Below are 18733 nucleotides of genomic sequence, written 5' to 3'. Positions count from 1 at the left end.
TTTTTTGGCAGAACAGGGGATTGAACTCAGGCCCTTGCACTGGCCAGGCAAGCGCTTATTCTACTGAGCTATCTCCACGACCCCAATATTGTTATTGTTAACTGTACTACTTTACAATGGTGCTAAACCTGTTGTAATCAGTTGTTCTCCCTTGTATGACAACACTGTGATTGTCTAGTTCATAATCATTACCATAGTTCAGTGCCAAAAGACTGAGTGATGGGCCAAATAGATAGCAACTTCTCATCCCTAATAAATTGGCAGGGACAGACTCAAATGCCTAGAGCCAGCTCTACCTAGAAGATATCTCTGAGAAATAGTCATTTTGTTAGGAGGCTTTGATGCTAGTAACAAAGCTATCTACTATAAGCAATTTACAAGCATCAACACAGAAAACAATATTTTAAAAATAGGAAATGACAAGACACAGCAGCAAAATGTGACCCCAGACCTCCAGTCTAACCAGGTAAGACCAGGGAACCATGGGGTAGACAAAGTCAGAAGCCAACCACATGAATTTTTTTAAAATGGTAGCAGTGGAAGTAACAAAACAGATGAATGAAGCTACAGAGAAAAACTCAGGTCAGAAATAATTGCTCAGGTAAGAGAAAAGAGATGATGATCAGAATAAAGCACTTCATCAGAAACCTAGAGTAGATATAGTTTTTTAAAAAATGGAGGACCTCAGTACAAAGATGGAAACCATGAATGCCCAACACAGGAAAAAAATGCAATCCATGAAATAGATTCAAACACATCCAGGAGTTAAAAAATTCTACTGAAAGTGTATGCAGCAGAATGAATCAAAGTGAGGGCAGAATATCAGATCTAGAGGACAGGAATGCACTTAGCAATCATGAAAAGAAAGTATTTCACAAAATTAGCAAAAGACCATGAAAAATGAATACAGCAGCTGCATGATGATTCAAAGGAGAACAATATAATATAGATTATCATCAACAAAATAGCAGGAGACATCAAAAATGAAAAACCTGCTCACAAATGTCAGGGCAGAAAACTTACCAAGCATAGAAAAATAATTTGACATAGAGTTAGGTGAGGCATATAGAACTCCAATTAACCATGACCAAAATAAATCTACATAAAGGCATAAAATGATGCCAGAAGGAAGGGATATAATAGTTCATAAATTTAGCATAAGAACAGAATATTAAAAGCTATAAGAAAAAATAAAATAAAAGCTATTAGAGAAAAAAATCACCTATAAAGAAAAGTCCATCAAAATCACAGCAGATTTTTCAACACTATCTGTTAACTCAAGGAGAGCTTGGAGTGAAGAATTTCAGTTCTTAAAAGAAAACAACCTCCAGCCCAGATGTATATACCCCACAAAATTATCCTTCAAATCAAGGGAGAAATAAAGCACTTTTATGACAAGAAACTGAACAAATTCATGACCACCAAACCAGTACTCTAAAATTTTCTGAAGGATATTCTAAAAATAAACAAGGAATATAACAACTCCATGAACACAAATAGAAAGAACCCACTAGTTATGGAAAGGTATTAAAGAGAACAGAAAGACATGGAACTAAAAACAAGAAAATAATATGAGGATAAGTCAATGCACATCAGTTAAAATCATCAATATAAATTATCTCAATTCATCAATCAAAAGAAACAGACTGGGAGAACAGATCAAGAAACAAGATCCACCAAGATGGTTGCATAGAAGAAACACTTTGAACTCAAAAAGAAATTCAGACTGAAAGTCAAAGGATGGAAAATAATACATTATATGAAGAGAAACTAGAGAGGGAGAGGAGAAAGGAAGGAATGGAAAAAAAAAAGAAAAATGGAAGTAAAGATTTTTGTAAATAAGGAGAGGTGTTAAAGGAGAGGAAGAAGAGGAAAAAGGAAGAATCAAGATATGTACATGTACAAGTTCCCTATGATGAATGTGATCATTATGTATATCTACAATGTACTAATAACATTAATTTTTTTAAAAAGAGATTCACCCCTCTTGTTCTTCAAACATAGAGCGTCATCTCGTAAGGCCAGAAAAAGCTGGTTCCAGCTGACTAAGACCACCTCTGGCCACAGGCTCCCATGCAGGCTCTAAGCCTGTTTGCTGTTGGCACCCACACTCAGCATGGGGCACCCCTCCTCCCAGTATTGCACCAACACACACACACACACACACACACACACACACACACGTACAGAACTGTAGTAAACAAAGACAAGGTTAATTTCACAAAAGACTAGCAAGTACAACAAACAAATGCATAGACACCAAGGCCCCGTACAGTGAATGCAAGTAGCTAGAAAGAAAAGCAAAGGCTGATTATTTCCTTCCTCAATCTCCACAGCAGAACCAGGAAACCACTGTCTGGCAGCTTGAGAAGAATCCTCTGATTCCCAGCTTAAGGGAGAGTGTGAGTGAAAGAAGGAGATGAAAAAGAGAGAAAGACTGTACCCAACATGAACCTTGCCTTGGTCTCCAGGACCTGATATTTAGTCCTGGCTGGCTACACCAAAATGTTACCCTACAGCTCCTAGAAACTGGCTCGCCAAATAAACTGTATCTAGCTTTGGCTTCCCGGCCTCTCTTTCTGGAGATGGATTCCAAGTTCTCATCTCACAAAAAGAATTGAGTGAAGTGAGCAAAAGAGCGACAACGTTTATTTTGAAAAGTAATAGTGAAAAATTAAGGAGACACTTGCTCTACAAAGTGAGACTGGGCTGAGTAAAAGTGGAAAAAACAAGATAACATATAACCTGGAGGGTACAGGGTGAGACATGGTGAGGAAAGTCACAATATCCCAAAGAATGAACTTTAAAGTGACAACTCAGGTCAAGAGTAAGAAAGGCTTACTGGAGAATAGGGATAGCTCCTGAGAGATAGAGAGGTCCTGAGTGGGTTACCATCGAGGTCCTTCTTTAGGGGTAATTTGTACAACAAAGTTAAAACATAGGTACAAGATGGGTCAAACTAGAACCAAACTATAAGATTACATGTCTAGCTGCTTATGTTGGTCTAATAGGGAAGCAAGTCATGCAGCAAGGGTGCATGTAAGAACAAAGGCATTGTGGGAAAGGGTGGGTCTGGATTCCCTGGCCACCCACTTGAGTGTGTGATGTGTATTTGGACTTAATGGAATGAGTGGAATGAATTGTAACACAGACTCAAGTTCTGCTTATCACATAGAGAAGTATGTGGCTCTGACCAGTGTGATTTTATTTGGGGACCTTGTCTCTTTTAGATGTACCTCTTGCTACAAGTTTGATGTCTTTTTCACTGACTAGTTTCAGCCTGGTCCTTCTCTGCCTGTACATTGGTTTCTATCTAACCTAGCTGCCTACAAAATTAGGACTGGCTTGGGAGAGCTTCCAAATCACTGACCGTCCAGAAGTTCCTGGATGGTGTGGCCTGCCCGATTCCATTCCCCTTCCCCCATGCTGGCTATGCCTCACATTCACGTGCTGTCCATCCTTTTTCATACATGTTAAATTGATTACCATGACAAACATGTACTATTTATGAAGCAACTTGTGCTGATTTATTCTAGCATTATGCACATAAATAAGTTTATCTCTTTCATTGTTCATTCTCATCCTGTCTGCCTGTCTGTCTCTCTCACATACACACAGGCACACACACACACACACACACACACACACACACACACAAACACATAATCACCCTCTAGCATACAGGCAAAAGTTATGATAGTGGGGGAAGCCATTGTTCTCTTCAGTGGCTTCTGTTTTCTTTAATAACTGGTCACCATTTGAGGGTGAAGTTTTGGAAAAAGGATTTCTTTCACATTTTTTACTAGTACACACTGGTTCTACAGGTTAATAGCTTTCACTGTGACAGATTCATATATGTATGTAACATACTTTGATCATATTCAGCACCCAGTACCCCTTGGCCTGTCCTCCCCCTAGGTTCACATCTGGGTGGGGTTCAATGCACAAGTTTTCATCACATCTACCTACTACCCTCCCTAAAGAGGAGACTTCAAGGTTTCAGCAAGATTAGCCTGAAAGCCTAAACTTTCTAAAATGTGCCTGTGATGCAGAGTAAAAATCAGCAAGCAAATATAATCAAATCTATAAAGAGTTTTCCTATCATCTCCCATGTGGCTGAATTTAGCAATACAGGAGAAAACCCGATGCTAAGACACCCTTTCCCCAAGACCTAACCCACTATGCCTCCTGCACTATATCTTACAGAGACCCGGGAAAACAATCCCCACAGGACTAACAAGGAAGTCATTGGTGTACCGCTTTTAGACCTCCTCTCACCCCTGCTGAAAACCAGGGCGCTAAAGGAGTTGTAGTTCTGTGATTATATTGAAAGGGGAGAGTGCTTGGCTTTATCTCCACCCCAAAGACAAGCCACAGGAAGGCAGTCCTGGCTGATGGAGGATGAGCACATGTAGGTAAAGATGGTATCTTGTTCCCAAACTGAACATGTACTGGCTAGTGTGCTCCTGAGTTTTACCTAGAAGACACACAACTGCTGTGCACCAGGATGGGTATGGTGACAGGGCTGGGACAGAAGGCGGGGCCACTGAGACGAAGATGTGGCCAAGAGCCTGGACAATCAGAGTAGGTTCACATGGCAGGTTTTATCTGAACTGTGTCTTGAAAGGTAAATCAAAATTTAACAGGTAGAAAAGGGAGAAAGGAGCAACAATAAGTGAAGAAAGGGGTCAGTGTGCTTACTGGAACATGCCAATTTTTTATTTATTAAGACACTTCTGAGGAAGGCACCAAAAGGACTGTGGTTGGCAGCATTCACTTAGTACAGAGTGACTAAGAGTCCACTGTGTGCTGGGGCTTCCCCTACATTCATGCCTGGAGAGTAAGACAAACAGACAATAACAAAACTGGCAACACGGTAGGGGTCATGACAAGCAAAGTCCTGAGAGCAGCCAGGAACGACATCCACCTAGCTTGAACAGCCTGAATTGCAGAAATTCAGATGAGAAATACTCAGTGCAACAAAGTGAAAGAAGTGACAGACTTAAAGCATGGGAAGAGGCAGAAGAGCCTAGCAGCTGCTGCATGTATCCCTCCTACACTGTGCCCAGGCATCATACAGCTTATTCTTGCAAGCATCTCTTAGTTTTTGCCTGAAGACATTTGGGTTTGTTTCTCACAAAACACAAACCAAGAACCAGGAAGGTAGCATCCTTAGGAATGGTCTTCAACCAACATAAGATTGAAGTCAGTGGTCACTTTCTTCAGGTCACTTGCCAATAGGTGGGACAAATCTGAAGACCGTCTTAGGCAAGGGACTCAGAGATGCCGAGTCCCAGCTGCCCTGGTGGAAACTTGTTCATCCACGTGCTCTGTACTGTTCCCTTCCCTTGAGGTCTCACTTCCCCCTTCTCTTACTGGCACTTTCCGGAATTGCCTCTCAAATCCACTCCTTGCCCTTACATCCTTGTCTCAGAGTCCGTGTGGGGTGGGGGTGGGGGACCCAAATATAGTAAATGGGGAAAAACCTTTCAGAACCATCAAATATGAAGCTATGAGATTTCTAGCTTGGGAGAAGCGGGCCCCATCAACAAAGCTAAAGGACTTCACTACACGAAGAGGGATCAGTTCAGGGAGAATAGGACGAGTACTGGAAACACTGAGCTCACGAGGCCTGGGGACTTTTTATTCCAAAACTCCCTCCATACATGGTTAGGGTTCTTCATTTTAGAAAAAAGTGAAAAGAAACTGAGCAGAAAAGGGACTACATGGGAGAAGAAACCAAGAGAGATGAATCCTTTTCCTAAAGGCTGATTACAGCATCTTTATTTGACCCAAGAGAATACAAATCCCTCGCGGTCTTTTCCAGCCGCTGTCTGTATTCTAGTTTCTCATAGTTGGAAGGACTCACTCCTCTAAAGCCATGCATGACCCCCCACCAGCAGCCAGCGATGGCTGCTGTGGAATCACTGTCCCCACCATGGAAAAAGGCGTGGTGGGCGAGCTCTTTCCATGAGTCCCCTGCAGCAAGGATGGCGTCATAGGCAATCATGGGGGCATCGTGTCCACTGCTGCCACCCCAGCCAGAGTAGCTCAGGGAGGTGTAGAACTGATCTCTCTCCTTTACATCAAAGGGCTGTGGGAAGACAGGCGCTGACTTGCCATCCAAAATCCCTCTAAGTCTCAGGTACTTTTCCCACTGATCTTGGAAGTAGGACCTACAAGAAAGAAAAATGTATAGTCAATTGAAAAATTAAAGCCAAAACCCATAAGGAAAAAGTACCAGGTAGCTGTGGGAAAAGAGAAAATTTCACAGTGACTTCAGCTTCTTAGAAGAGTATCATAAATTGAACACACAAAAATCAACATTAAATATAAATTCTATTCATTTAATAAATATTTACCAAGTGTATGCACAATGATCTGGTTGCTAACTCAAAAAACTATGTATCGGGGGGAACTACCCGCTCGGGCCCCCCCTCTTGTCCCTCTCTCTGGACAGGAGCTTTCTTTCTCTCAATAAATATATTCTGCTCAGGAAAAAAAAAAGAAACTATGTATCAAGTTAAAGGGTAGGAAATACAGGTTTAGTTTTCCTAGCTCTATCTTTCCAGGGCCAAGTTTAGCACCTCACAGCCAAGAATGACTTCAGCAGAACTCCTCTGGACCTTTTTATTTTGAGAAAGAGAATGTGAAACAAACTCACCAAAAGGAGAAGATGTGGCCTTGATGCTTATTATGTAAGTAGTGGGGAAAAAAAACCTATCCCTAAGGCATTTTAAGGGAGGATTTCAAAATACTGTTGGTTTTTTTGTGTGTGTGTGTTTTTTTTTCTTTTTTGTTTTGGCGGAACTAGGGATTGAACTCAGGCCCTTTCACTTGTCAGCAAGCACTTATTCTACTGAGTCATCTCCCCAGCCCCTCAAAATACTATTTGTGGGTCAAGACAATACTGGAAAAGTAAGTTCTACGGAAGTAGGAAATAACTGAGAAAGTTCATCTGGAAACACGACATAGCATGGCCACGAAATTATGGAAGGCTAGAGCACAACACAGGATCCCTAAACGGTAGGGAGGCACTGCAGCTGCACTACTCACTGGGCTCCTCTGGGTCACCTGGAGTAGCGAGGGCTGGAGCGAACCTGGAATCCTTAGCAGAGGGGCGAAGAACAGGCTGGGCGGTGAAACCCAAGTGGCTGCTGTGGTCTCTGAATCCACACACACATTCAGCACAGCCCAGCAGGGCAAGCATCTGCACACTCACCAGTGTTGAAGGTTCTCCTCCACAAAGTAGCCTGAGTGGACAACGTACTGTTGAGCCAACGGCAGTATCTCCATCAGTCCTTTTCCCCATTCCCAGGGTGATCTGCCATTCACTGCATAGGCTGTGAAAAGAGCAGACGCAAGGGCCCCCAGGTAACCTGTTGGGTGGTGGTGGGTCATCCGGCCACTCTCGATGCTCACTTGGATCAGGGTGTCCTGCTGGCTTAGGTGAGGAAACCTGAGACCAATGCACATGGCCCGCATGGCAGCCCCACAGCCACCTTCGTGTTTGTTAAAGGGAATCCTCCAGCCATTGGCCTTGTCTGGCTCCAGCCTCATGGTGTTGTACACTGAGGTCTCACCTGGGAAAGAGTCAGGTGGGGAAGGGTGGGAGTGAGGCATCAGTGTCACCAAAGCAGAAGCCCCTACTTGGAGAACTAAACTCTATCTCGATAGAAAGTCAAGGAAATATTGATTATAATGCCTGTAAACTCCAAACCTCCATCCAACACCATGCCTTCCTTCATGTATCATCCAAAGTATGATATTCATTTAAAGGAGAGAAGAGAGAGACATGGAATCTCTACCACTTATTTTAGAGATATCACAACAACTCAAAAAGGTACACATAATATATTATTCTTTTTCTTAAATGAATAAGATAAGGTTCACAGTCTATGAAACTTACTCAAGATCACATAACCAGCTAGTTAGTGGCTTGGTAAAAATAAGTGAGACTATAAAACCTAAATCCAAGCCATTTATGAGCCCGATAGGAAGCTGGCAATTGGAGTTCTTGGATATTAGAAAGAGGCTAAAGTCCAGAGCGAAGTCCTGGACTCAGGTGAAGAGCAGTGGACCTGGGCTATTCTTATGTGAACCCCATGAAGGCCTGGTACCAGGAGCTGTGAGTCCACACAGCATGCAGTGGAGGGTGCAGTATTGTTCGCTGATTGGGCTAGGTAATTCCTAACAACATCCATAGGCATAGGTAGAGAAAATGTCCTAGATTCCAAGCTGAGGAGATAACCTGAGAAAGAGATGGATAAGAAAGGATGGACAGAAATTGGCTTCCTTGAGGTTATGAGAGATCATGGGTATGGGGTTCTCATCATCAGGAGGTGTTCTGGAATGAACTGTATTCTCCCAACTTTCTATGTGGAAGCCCTAACCCCTGTACCTCAGACATGACCTCTTGGGAGGTTAGGAAGCTACACAAAGGCCTCACCCAATCTGACTAGTACCCTGCTGATATGAGGGCTGGGGACAGAAAGCCACCATGAACCCATGAATGTGTGCACATGCATGCCCGCAAGCCCAGTGATGACAGTGCTAGAAAGTGGCCACTTGTGTGCTAGGAAGACAGGCTTCAGAATAAACTAAGCCTGCTAACATGCTGACTTAGACTTCCTAAAAACCAGGGCCATGAGAAGATCAATGGCAATTGATTAAGCCATCCAGCTTATGATGTTTTTTGGTACGGTAACAGACTGACACAGCTGAAGAGGCTGGCCAAGTGGGCAGGGAAGGCTGACCTGAGGAACAGTAAGAACTTCGCAGTAGGCAAGAAGCACTTGCAAGCAGACCTAGGGCCAGACAAGGAGTAACTACCAGACCTTCTCCCGTCTGTCCTTCCTTCCTTCCTTCCTTCCTTCCTTCCTTCCTTCCTTCCTTCCTTCCTTCCTTCCCATTCTTTGTTTTTTGTTTTTGGTACTGGAGACTGAATTCAGGGCCTTTGTACTGAGATATATCTATAGGCTTTTTTAAAAAAAATTTATTTTGAGACAAAGTCTCACTAAATTGCTAAGTTGCCCAGGCTGGGTTTGTCTTGTGATCTTCCTGCCTCAGCCTCCTGGAGCGCTGGAGTTATAGGCTTTAGGTTGCTTCTATTTCTTTCACAACTACAAACAATACTGTTTCCTTGACATTTAAAGGTCCACCGCCATTCTTAACGATTTCCTTGGGCCTATTCACGCTCCACCTGCCTGACCTCCCCTGGCTGTGCTCACCTGGTGCCCGGCCAGCCATGTCTTCCATGCAGTCTTGGTAATGCTTAGCCAGAAGTGGGTACAGCTGAGCCAAGTGGGGGGCTTCCCCGGCTTGCACGAGGGCCTCTGCTGTGGCAAGGTGCATCACCGTGTCATCGCTGACTCGCCACTGCTCCACATCAATGGCGTCCAAGCCACCCAGCTCTGCTAGCTGCTGGTGTATCCTCTCCCCATCCTGCAGGAACTCCCACTTCCTATTGAAGAACCCCAAGGCATCTCCAGCTGCACTCAGCACCATGGCAGCCACATACCTCTCCACCAGGCCCCCACACATGCTGGGCTCCACAGGGGTGGTCTGGGGGCAGCTAAGAAAGAGGGAGGAAGAAGAATTAGAAAAAAAAAAAAAAAAGAAGAAGCAGAAGAGCACCATGTGCATCATACTGAGCACTCGCTACTCCTGTTAAGCATTGTACTTAGTGAATCTCATTTAATCCTCACAACTGCTCTATCACCAATGGATTATTAGGTCTATCGTATACAGAGCAAAATGAGGATCAGGAAGACAATGCAGTGTCAAAAATACACAGAGTAATGGGAAAATAGGTTGTTTAGATTTTTAAAATTTTATTACAACTAAAGGCATATTGCCATTAATCTTCCTCAAAATACAGCTTCTACCATACTTACCCCATTGTTCTTGCGCTTCCTCAAGCAGTTCTGGAAGTACTCTTTTGTGAATGTCTTTATGAGGTGTGATTAAAAAAATACAGTAACGCAGCTAACAAATGTTCTCCAATGGAAAGGCAGGCTTATAAAAACTGCAGGGTCATCTATCTTATTTGCTGGGTCTGGCACCATGTAACTTCCGGCTCTCTCCCAAAGGCAAAATGACCACTAAAGGTAAACATTTTAAATCAGTTCAGAACATCTAGGCAACCACGACTGCACAACAAAAGACATTCACAAAAGAGGACTTTCAGAACTGCTTCAGAAAGTGGCAAAAATGGTGGAGAATAATAATGGAGTAAACACGTTGGGGAAGGATATTTTGAGGGGTATTAATGACAATGTGTCTTTCACTGTATTGCATTTTCAATCACATCTTAAGACACAGAGTTCACAAGTAGTAGAGCAGGAGTCCAACCTAAGTCTACTGGACTCCAAAGGCCATGACTGTAAGCATGTCCTTGTCTTTGCCTTTCAGTATGTGGCAAACCCATTAAATTCTACAAATCAATCCAAACACATCAGTTCTCTGTAGCTGAAGTTTGGCCTTGGAAGTGCACCCCTCTGTTGTGTCCATAGTAAAGCTTCCTACTGGTCATCGCAATGCAGTCTACAAAGCACCTGCATATCCCTTGCTGTCAGGGGCAGGGCCTACAGTATGCATTTCATAAATAAAGAAGTGCAGGAACACACTATGTTCACAAAACCAGAGTGAAGGCCTTAGGATCTGAATCTTGATTCCCAGGCCAGAGTGTTTGGCGTTACTCCACTTGGCCTCAGCTTTTGGGCAATCTCTTAGTTCCTCAGCCTCCAACCTATAAAATGGTGATGATGCCCTCTTTTTTTTTTTTTTTTCTTTCTTTTTCTTTTTTTGTCTTTTTGCAGCATTTGGGCTTGAACCCAGGACCTTATGCATACTAGGCAAGTGCTCAAAATGAGTAGTTATGAGACATAAATAAATTAATTTTCATAAAACACAATAGTGCAGGTATACAGTGAGGACTATTTTTGTAATGACTTTTATTATCCGTATACAATCAGGGCAAATGGTCTATTATTGAACTAGAATACTTTCTCCCCACATCCTTCCCTTCAACTGTAACATTTAGAGCTGCCTTTTCTTTTAAACAATAGAGCTCTAGAGTATAGTGATCTTGGCCAATACATCAACCTGGAATTAATTCCCTGGTAAAGTATTGGCTTCCCAAGATCCTCTCCTTCTCCAGTTCCCCAGTGTGCCTTATTCCTTGAGGTTTCAGACCCTCTACTCACACTTGCAAAGACAGAGGAACAGCTTACTCTACCCTCAGCTCAAGTTCTCTCCCAAACAACTGCCCTCCCCTGCCCTCTCGCCTTAGCCCTCCTTTCTCAGGGTTGGTGCCTTCTAGGGCTTCCAGAGTCTTTCTCCAGCTGGACTACTCTCAGCCCACAGCCTGGCAAGCTCTACCAGCAACCCTCGAAGATGGACTCTGCATTCCACCACCCAGGTGCTGATCATGCCCAGTTTAAGGACACAGGTACAACATTATTCAGCAACTGCCTCTCCACACTAGGCCACCTCTACACCTGACTGCCACACAATATAGTCGTGTGACAATAAAGGGGCCACCCATACTAGAGCTCTATTTTCCTACTGGCCAACTGACTAGCAGAGGGGGAAGTGCAGGTTCTCCTTAGATCCTGTCTGGGCTGAGATTTTTTTTTATTTTTTATTTATTTTTTTAAAAATTTATTTATTTGTGTGTGTGTGTGTGTGTGGCCAGCTCAGCCCACCTAGGGGCGGGGCTAGCTGCATGTGGTGCTGAGGGATTCAACCGCGGTCCCTGTGCTTTGCTAAGCTTGTTCTAAGTAGGTGCTTTAGACCACTGAGCCATCTCACCAGCCCTGAGATTTTTTTTAATATTTATATTTTGTTTTATTGAGAAACAAATATCAATGAGACATTTTCAAAGTTGATTAATATGACATTTTCAATAATTAATACATTGTACATTGTTATCTTCTTAGTGGTTATCCACAGCACAAGAAGCAGACAGGATATTCCGTCCAAACACTATTACTGCAAATCTTTCTTCTTCTCACTGAATTAAGCAAAAGTAGCTGTATATCTATCCCAACTATTCTGTATATGCAAATACAAAATGATCCTTCTTTTGTATCCCTCTTTTTTGTTTAGTCCTGTCAGAGATGGGTATTCTATTGGCATCTAAATACTATAGGTGCTTGAATTCAGCAAAATAATCCAACACAGTCCAGCAGTCCACAATAGTAGTGGGTTATCCACAGAAGTTGTTGACTAGAGCCTTTTACAGCTCAGCATATTAACATGGCTTTACTTTATACACCCCGTTTTTACACTTTTCTACTGGATGGTTAAGACCAAGATAAAGCAAGACCTATATAACAAGAAATGTAACTTTTGTATCTGATAAGGTCAGTCATACCCCCTCAGGTTATCCTGTAACCCTGTACCACACTTTATAGATCCTTTGTCAGTGTCAGCTATGTGGATGAGTCACGGCCATTGCTTGACCAATTTGCTCTCTATGAAAGCTGGAGAAAAAGTTTTCTCTCCATGTGACTCTCCTTAGGCACACTATACATCATCTATCACATTCCTCTGTGGCTCCATAATCTCCTTGATTAGAAAATTTGGGTCACAACTGAGTTACATGATGCTACAGTTCAGGTTCTCCATGTCCTCAGTCTTCACTGACCTTGAAAGGCTAGGGCCAAAATTTGGAGAAAAAGAAGGGCTGCAAGGTCAGCAAATATTTTGGCCCTGGGCTGAGATTTGCAGAGCCCAAAATTAGCTGGCCTCTGAGGGGGTTAATTGTTGCTACCTCCCAAACACACACACACACACACACACACACACACACACACACACACACACGGCTTCCTCTCTGGCTGCATCTCAGTGCAGTGCGGGGGCCCAGCTGCCAGACAGACATCGCCTGTGGGCACGATGACCCGAGTGCACACGGACTGGAAGCGAGAGTCCCAAGTGTGAACACCCAGCTCCATGGACCGAAGCGACGACCTGCATCTTATGCTGGTTCTGAGAGCAAATCAGATGGTGTAAAATGTGCTTTTGTGAGTTTGTAAGTTGGGTACAGGAAAAGAACAAGCGTGTTTTTGTTTCTGTTTTTGCACACAAATTTTGTTTCACACACATCCTTCGTGTTCTAGCCCTCCCTTCCTCAGCTATTATGCCTTAAACTTGGCTAAAGTTTCATATATCACTACTCCCCCGCCCACCCCCGGTACTGGAAATTGAACCCAAGGTTTTCTTATTGACCTACATCCCTGTTCCTCTTAATTCTTTAATTAAAAAAAAATTAAAATTTTGGGACCGGGTCTCCCTAAATCGCCGAATTGCCCTGGCTAGACTTGAACTTAAGGTCCGAAGAAGGCAGGCATGCATAGCCACCGGCGGTTGTAAACAAACCCTCCATCTGACACGCCATGGGCCGCAGCTGCCCTGGAAAATCCTGACGGCCAGGACACTCCGGGCGCGGGGGCCGAGGAGGCTCGAGCGGTGAGAGCAGAGCTGCCCTGGCGCCGGGGAAGGTTACCTGCTCTGCGCAGAGAGGACGACAGCGCGGGCCGGGGTGGAGCGGCGGCGTCCAGGCGCGGAGGAGCGCGCACTGGCGGCGCGAGGCGGGACAGGCTCCGGACCTCCGCCCGAGTCTGCCGGCCGCGCCACGCCCTTGGGTGAGCAGGCGGGGCCCAGCTGCCGCACAGACCTCGCCTGTGACCACCGTGACCCGGGTGCGCCCGGGTCGGAAGCGAGAGCCCCGGGTGTGAGCGTCCCGCCCGGTGGAACAGAACGAGGGCCTGCGTCTTAGGGTGGTTCTGAGAGCAAATTAGTTGATGTAACTGTTGTCTGCTTGGCAGCCCTTTGGGATTTTCTTTGCAGCAGTGTCAACGGCAAAAATAGAAAATTTGGAGAAGTGTCGGTTTCCTTCCCCTCGGCTTTAACTATGAGAGGGTTGAAAGCCTGGTAGTAGACATCGACATTCTCACACGGAGCCTGGAGGCGTTTTACCAAGAAAAGTAAAAGTTTAGAATGATGAATGTCATTTAGATGATGAATATATAGATATAGTTTTGTGTTTATGGAATTAGCATTCTCTGCATATGTGTGTGTAAACTGGTAGACGGGCAAACACCACCTTGTTCGTGATTATGATTACCTCATAGGATGGAAGCACAAGCGTTTGCTGGAATAGAGAGAAATAAAGAAATATCGGATCGTTTATAGTGTTTTCTATATTATCTGCATAAAAAAAACTTTAGAAAACACAGAAAGCAGCTGCAGTCTATCACCAGCTTCAAGGGCCTACAGTCCTATGTACATGTTTGCTGGAGGGCAAAAACGAGGGTAATTCTGCAAATATATTTTTATATTCTTTCGAAAAACTACTTTACTTAGCTTTATCAATTACTATAGTTAACTCCGAATGTTCAGATAAGCTAATATTTTTAGAATGAACGCTATTCCAGTTTGATACAAAAGTGTAGGAGGCCCTGATGCTCAATTGCTTTCTTGCTACACCATGAACACAATTCTTTGAAAAGAGGTAAAACACGAGCACAGAGAGCTAAAAACCCAGGTAATTAAAATCGGAGAACCTTTGAGCTTCACAGGCCTGAGTGCCTGACATCAGGGCTGCAGAGTGAGAACTAAAAAAAGAGCAGGTTGGTGGAGAAACAGGAAACAGTTAATAGGCAGGGCCCCTCAGCCTCCAGCCCGAGACCAGAGTAGCAACAAAATAACAAGGTTCGAGGAAAAACCTATCATAGATAGGACTTTTATATGAATTTGTTAAAATGAATGAAGGTGGGGGAAAAAGGAAGAAAACAGGACACCCAAATCCAGAGATTATTCAAAGACGCCAAGAACATCTGGATGGCTGATTCTAGACATCGCTTTGGCTGGGTCACAGTATCCAGATGTTAGTTCAGATGGTATAGCAGATTGTCTTTGAAAATATTTTAAAAATGAAATTACCATTTACATGAGTAGACTTTTGTGTAGAGCAGGTTGCCCTCTGCAGTGTGCTGAGCCCTCATTCAGTCAATTGGGAGCTTCAGTTAAAAAGATGAGTATGCCCAGCAAAGAGGGAATTCAGCCATCCCTGGGTCTCAGGCTGCCGGCCGGCCTTGCACAATCTGAACTTGGCAGCCTCCATACTTGTGCAAGCCAATTCCTTAATGAGGCCCCACCCCTAGCATCAAGGTGCTCAGAGAAAATTATAATTGAGCTGGTTTTTGAAGATTATTAGGAAAGGAAACTAAAATTGCCAGAGCACAGAAGTAACCCCGGAGCTGATATGCAGGAGTAGCAGTTACTAGCAAATTTCGGTTGGCATTTTCTCCTTGAATGATATTCAGCTGAGGGTTGGGTTGAGTTTCAAGAGTACATCTCATTTTCTTTCTCACTGAGTCATCCCCAACCATCTGTAAAGACAGATTTTAAAAACTGAAAAAAGGACCAAAAGATTGGCTCAACAGAGAAAATGAGACACTAGCTCTAAGTTCACTTTCGAAAACCATACAATACATATTGCATAGGCTGTCACTCTCTCCTGAGGAAACTGAGGCCAGTACAGTGTGTTCCTTAGAGTTTGTGTAGCTCAGCTACATACAGAGAAGCTGACCTGAAACCATGTTCCCAGACAGGATTTCTTACACTCCCCAAACTGCCACCTTGAAAACATACCAAATAATTTGTGGATTAAATGTATATTTCATTAAAGATGTGAAGCCTGATTTTTAAAGTATCCTGTGTCTCCCTGAAAGACTTAAACCTTTGCCTGGTGACTGTGTGAAAGCAATATTTATAGAAAAATCTCAGATAGGCACTGTAATCCTAATAGGTAGTAATCAAAAGAGAGGCACTTTATGGAGAGGCACAGAACTCCATGGGTATAAACTGGTGTTTGAGAAGCTAGGAGTGGCTACTGCCCTTCTATAGAGACCTAGAGGCAGTCTGTCTCTCCCGCTCCTCCCCCAGGGCAGTAGTCGGACTGAGTAGATCAGGCCTTCCCTTCTTCCATGTAGAATTGAAGTCTTTGATTCACTTCCAACCAATGGTCTTGACTCCATCCTGGTTTTGCTTGGATTTTTCACAAGGAGAAAAGCTCAGAGGGCTCCCTCTGACCCTCTGGGCTTAGGAAAGACCTCAGGCGCTCCAATCCACAGACCTAAACCAAAAGGCTTCACTCTACACACTAGGCTTGCAGTGGATGGAAATAATACCACATTGAGGAAATGAAAAGTACTTTTCCAGTCAAATAATGTGGAGAGCCTTGTTGGAGTTATCTCTGCCCACAGTCCCTCCAGTGCAGTCAGCCTGGGATGACCTATTTGAATCAGTTCTCATTTCTGTTTCCAGAAGAGTCTTGGGGACAAGGCATAGAAAATAGACCCAAAGGACACTTAGTTGATCTTGACTTCCCAGCCAACTCCTTCTCCCTTGGAGATGTCAGTGACCATGCTGTGGTCTCTGCTACACCTTCCTAAATTTGCTCTTTGGGGAGAGTCCCTGAAGCTTAGTGTGGTATCTAAACACAGGATGACCAGTGATGGGTAGCAGCAGCAGGTCAGGCAAGTTTCCTGGTGGTGTCTGGACCACAGGAGGAGTCACTCAGCTTCCTCTAAATGGCCATGGAAAATTCAATTTAAGGCTCAGGAGACACTGAATGTGAGCAAGAGTGGAGAAGGCTTTCAGCTCCAGCAGTTCCCTCATGGCGTAGTAGTGGTGGACAGGGGACCTTCTACAAAGCCTTCACACGGTCAGCTTCTTTCTCGTATTCAAGCAGTTTCTAGATGTGTTCATGCAAGCTATGCTTTAAATGTTGCCCTTTCTAGGAAGAGCTGGAGAAGCAGAAATTCTCTTCCCCTTCAAGCCATACCATTTCTCTTTAGTTCAATGAAAAGAATTAAATTCTCCTTTTCTTGAAACCTAGAAACAGTGACCTTTTGTTAAAGATAGTTGTTTTGCAGGTTAGAAACTAATGGTAACTGTCTGATTTATTTTTCAGAAAAAAATGCATGAGAAGGAAGGAGGGGAGAAGGACAAGGGAGGTATACAGTTGGAAAGGAAAGAGGAAAAAGTTGTGTGACACTTCTAATGCTTTAAGAAAAGAAGAGACACTGGGCTGGGAGTGTAAGGGCATTTGCCCTAAGTCAAAGGGCATTTGCCTAGCATGCTTGAAGGCTGGGGTTGTTTCCCCTCTAGTGTGAGGATGGGGGAGATATTGAGATAGGGAAGAAACTTCGTTTTCAGAATGGATCCATAGCTTCGTGAATCTGAACAGCAGGTCACAGACTGAGGTTGAATCTCCAAGAGGCCGTGCCCAGGACACAGTCACCTGTACCCATCTTGCCTGTTCCATTAAGCCTTGAAAGCATGAAGAAAGCCCTGACTTTCTCCTACCTTCTGATAATTGTCTTCTCTGTTTCTCAGTGCAAATGAAATAGAAAATGGAAAAGAATGACTTTTGTAGCTTTGTCCACTTTTGTAGATGGAGGTTGGGGGGAGGCAGCCAGTGGCTGTCATCACTCTTGGTACCTCAAGTCCGGGTATCATGGTTTGCCAGGGCTCCAGGGCAGGCAGGAAGTCCCTGTTCTTATAGATGTATGATCTTTTCTTTTTCTTTCTTTTTTTTTTTTTTTTTTCCTCTCCTCTCTTGTTAAGGTGTAGAACACCCTTAATCCCAGCAGTGGATCAAGAATCAATCAGTCTCTAGATTCAGCTGCCTCCAAAAGTCCTGTCCCCATGGCCACATGAGGCCACGGATAGGGAAACATCTGGTTACAAACCATAACTGCATGTTTTTTGTTACTGTCTGTTGCTTTTCTCTGGAGCCATTTCTACGTTTAGTTTGAAACTGGATGTAATATTTCAATATGAATCTAGGTTCAGAATATTTCTAAATATTATTTAGAAATAATCCACACAGAGTCATATATCCACCTCAAAATGTCTTGCTGGTGTTTTACTACAAATTACTATTTGGCTAGTTGCCCAGAACTTTTTCTGCTGTTGCTCGTTTCTTTTACTTTAGATCAGTCACTTAGTCTCGTCTCTCCTCTAGTCTTCTTTGCATCCCTAGTGCTAAGCGCTGCTCTGGGCACACAGAAGCACTCAGTAAATTTGGGCTGAGTGTAGTGGCACGTATGTTAAAAGCTCAGAGTTCAGAGCAGGCAGATAAGAAGTAGAAGAATCTGGGAAAGCTGTTTCAGGGAGTGGTGGCCCTAGGTCTGATCCCTTAAGGAAGATGAAGGTGTGATGGAAGAAAGGAGAAAGGACATCTAAGCAGCTCAGTATGTCAAGATTTGTGGCAAGAACAGGCAAGGTCAACTCTAAGAGGGGGATCGAGTGCCAGGCCATATAAAGAGAATCCTCAGTTGGAACAGGGTTAGCTCTGAATGTCCACTTCTCTTTTCATTTTAAGAATTTCGGTGATTTCCATTTCATAAAACCAGAAAGTGTGTGGCAGTACTGTGAGAGAAGAAAGGAGTGACCAGTCCTCTCTGCCTTCTTGTCCAGTGTGGCACTACCAAAAAGCACTGTGGCCTTAAAGCAGAGCCACTTGGCTCTGGGTGTGAGCCTCACAGATATGTGGACTAAAAGGGAACATTTCCACGTGCCTGGAATCCCAGCCTTCTAGGAGGCAGGGGGAGGAGGGTTGCAAATTGGAACGCAGCCTGGGCAATGCAGTGAAACTCTAGGGACAGTGCAGCCCAGTGTGAAAGCCCTGGGTTCAATCTCCAGGACTGCAAAG

General features: G+C 43.9%; 1 protein-coding gene across 2 annotated transcripts; it reads right to left on the bottom strand.

Annotated features, from left to right (window-relative positions):
- Positions 1-5623: 5623 nt before the first annotated feature.
- Positions 5624-13797, bottom strand: Adprh (ADP-ribosylarginine hydrolase). 2 transcript variants are annotated; one of them, XM_023717655.1, is made up of 5 exons: positions 13514-13797; positions 9897-10103; positions 9231-9574; positions 7223-7583; positions 5624-6176 (listed from the first exon to the last, which is right to left on the bottom strand). In XM_023717655.1, exons 2-5 carry the CDS (start codon positions 9899-9901, stop codon positions 5762-5764), a joined length of 1125 nt encoding a protein of 374 aa, XP_023573423.1. In that variant the 5' UTR covers positions 9902-10103; positions 13514-13797; the 3' UTR covers positions 5624-5761. The 2 variants fall into 2 exon arrangements, with proteins under 2 accessions (XP_023573423.1, XP_004633384.1); XM_004633327.2 differs by lacking the exon at positions 9897-10103 and having other exon boundaries at positions 13514-13795.
- Positions 13798-18733: the final 4936 nt, after the last annotated feature.

This window comes from Octodon degus, unplaced genomic scaffold (assembly GCF_000260255.1).
Source record: "Octodon degus isolate 3935 unplaced genomic scaffold, OctDeg1.0 scaffold00053, whole genome shotgun sequence".
NCBI classification, from domain to species: domain Eukaryota; kingdom Metazoa; phylum Chordata; class Mammalia; order Rodentia; family Octodontidae; genus Octodon; species Octodon degus.
The sequence above is the reverse complement of the archived record's forward strand: the minus strand, read 5'-3'. Positions and strand labels throughout refer to the sequence as shown.

Excerpts from the sequence above, each read along its gene's own strand:
- Adprh (XM_023717655.1), bottom strand. Across the intron at positions 7,584-9,230 it reads CATGGCTGGCCGGGCACCAG|GTGAGACCTCAGTGTACAAC; the intron begins GTGAGCACAGCC and ends ACTCTTTCCCAG. Across the intron at positions 6,177-7,222 it reads GAGGAGAACCTTCAACACTG|GTCCTACTTCCAAGATCAGT; the intron begins GTGAGTGTGCAG and ends TCTTTCTTGTAG.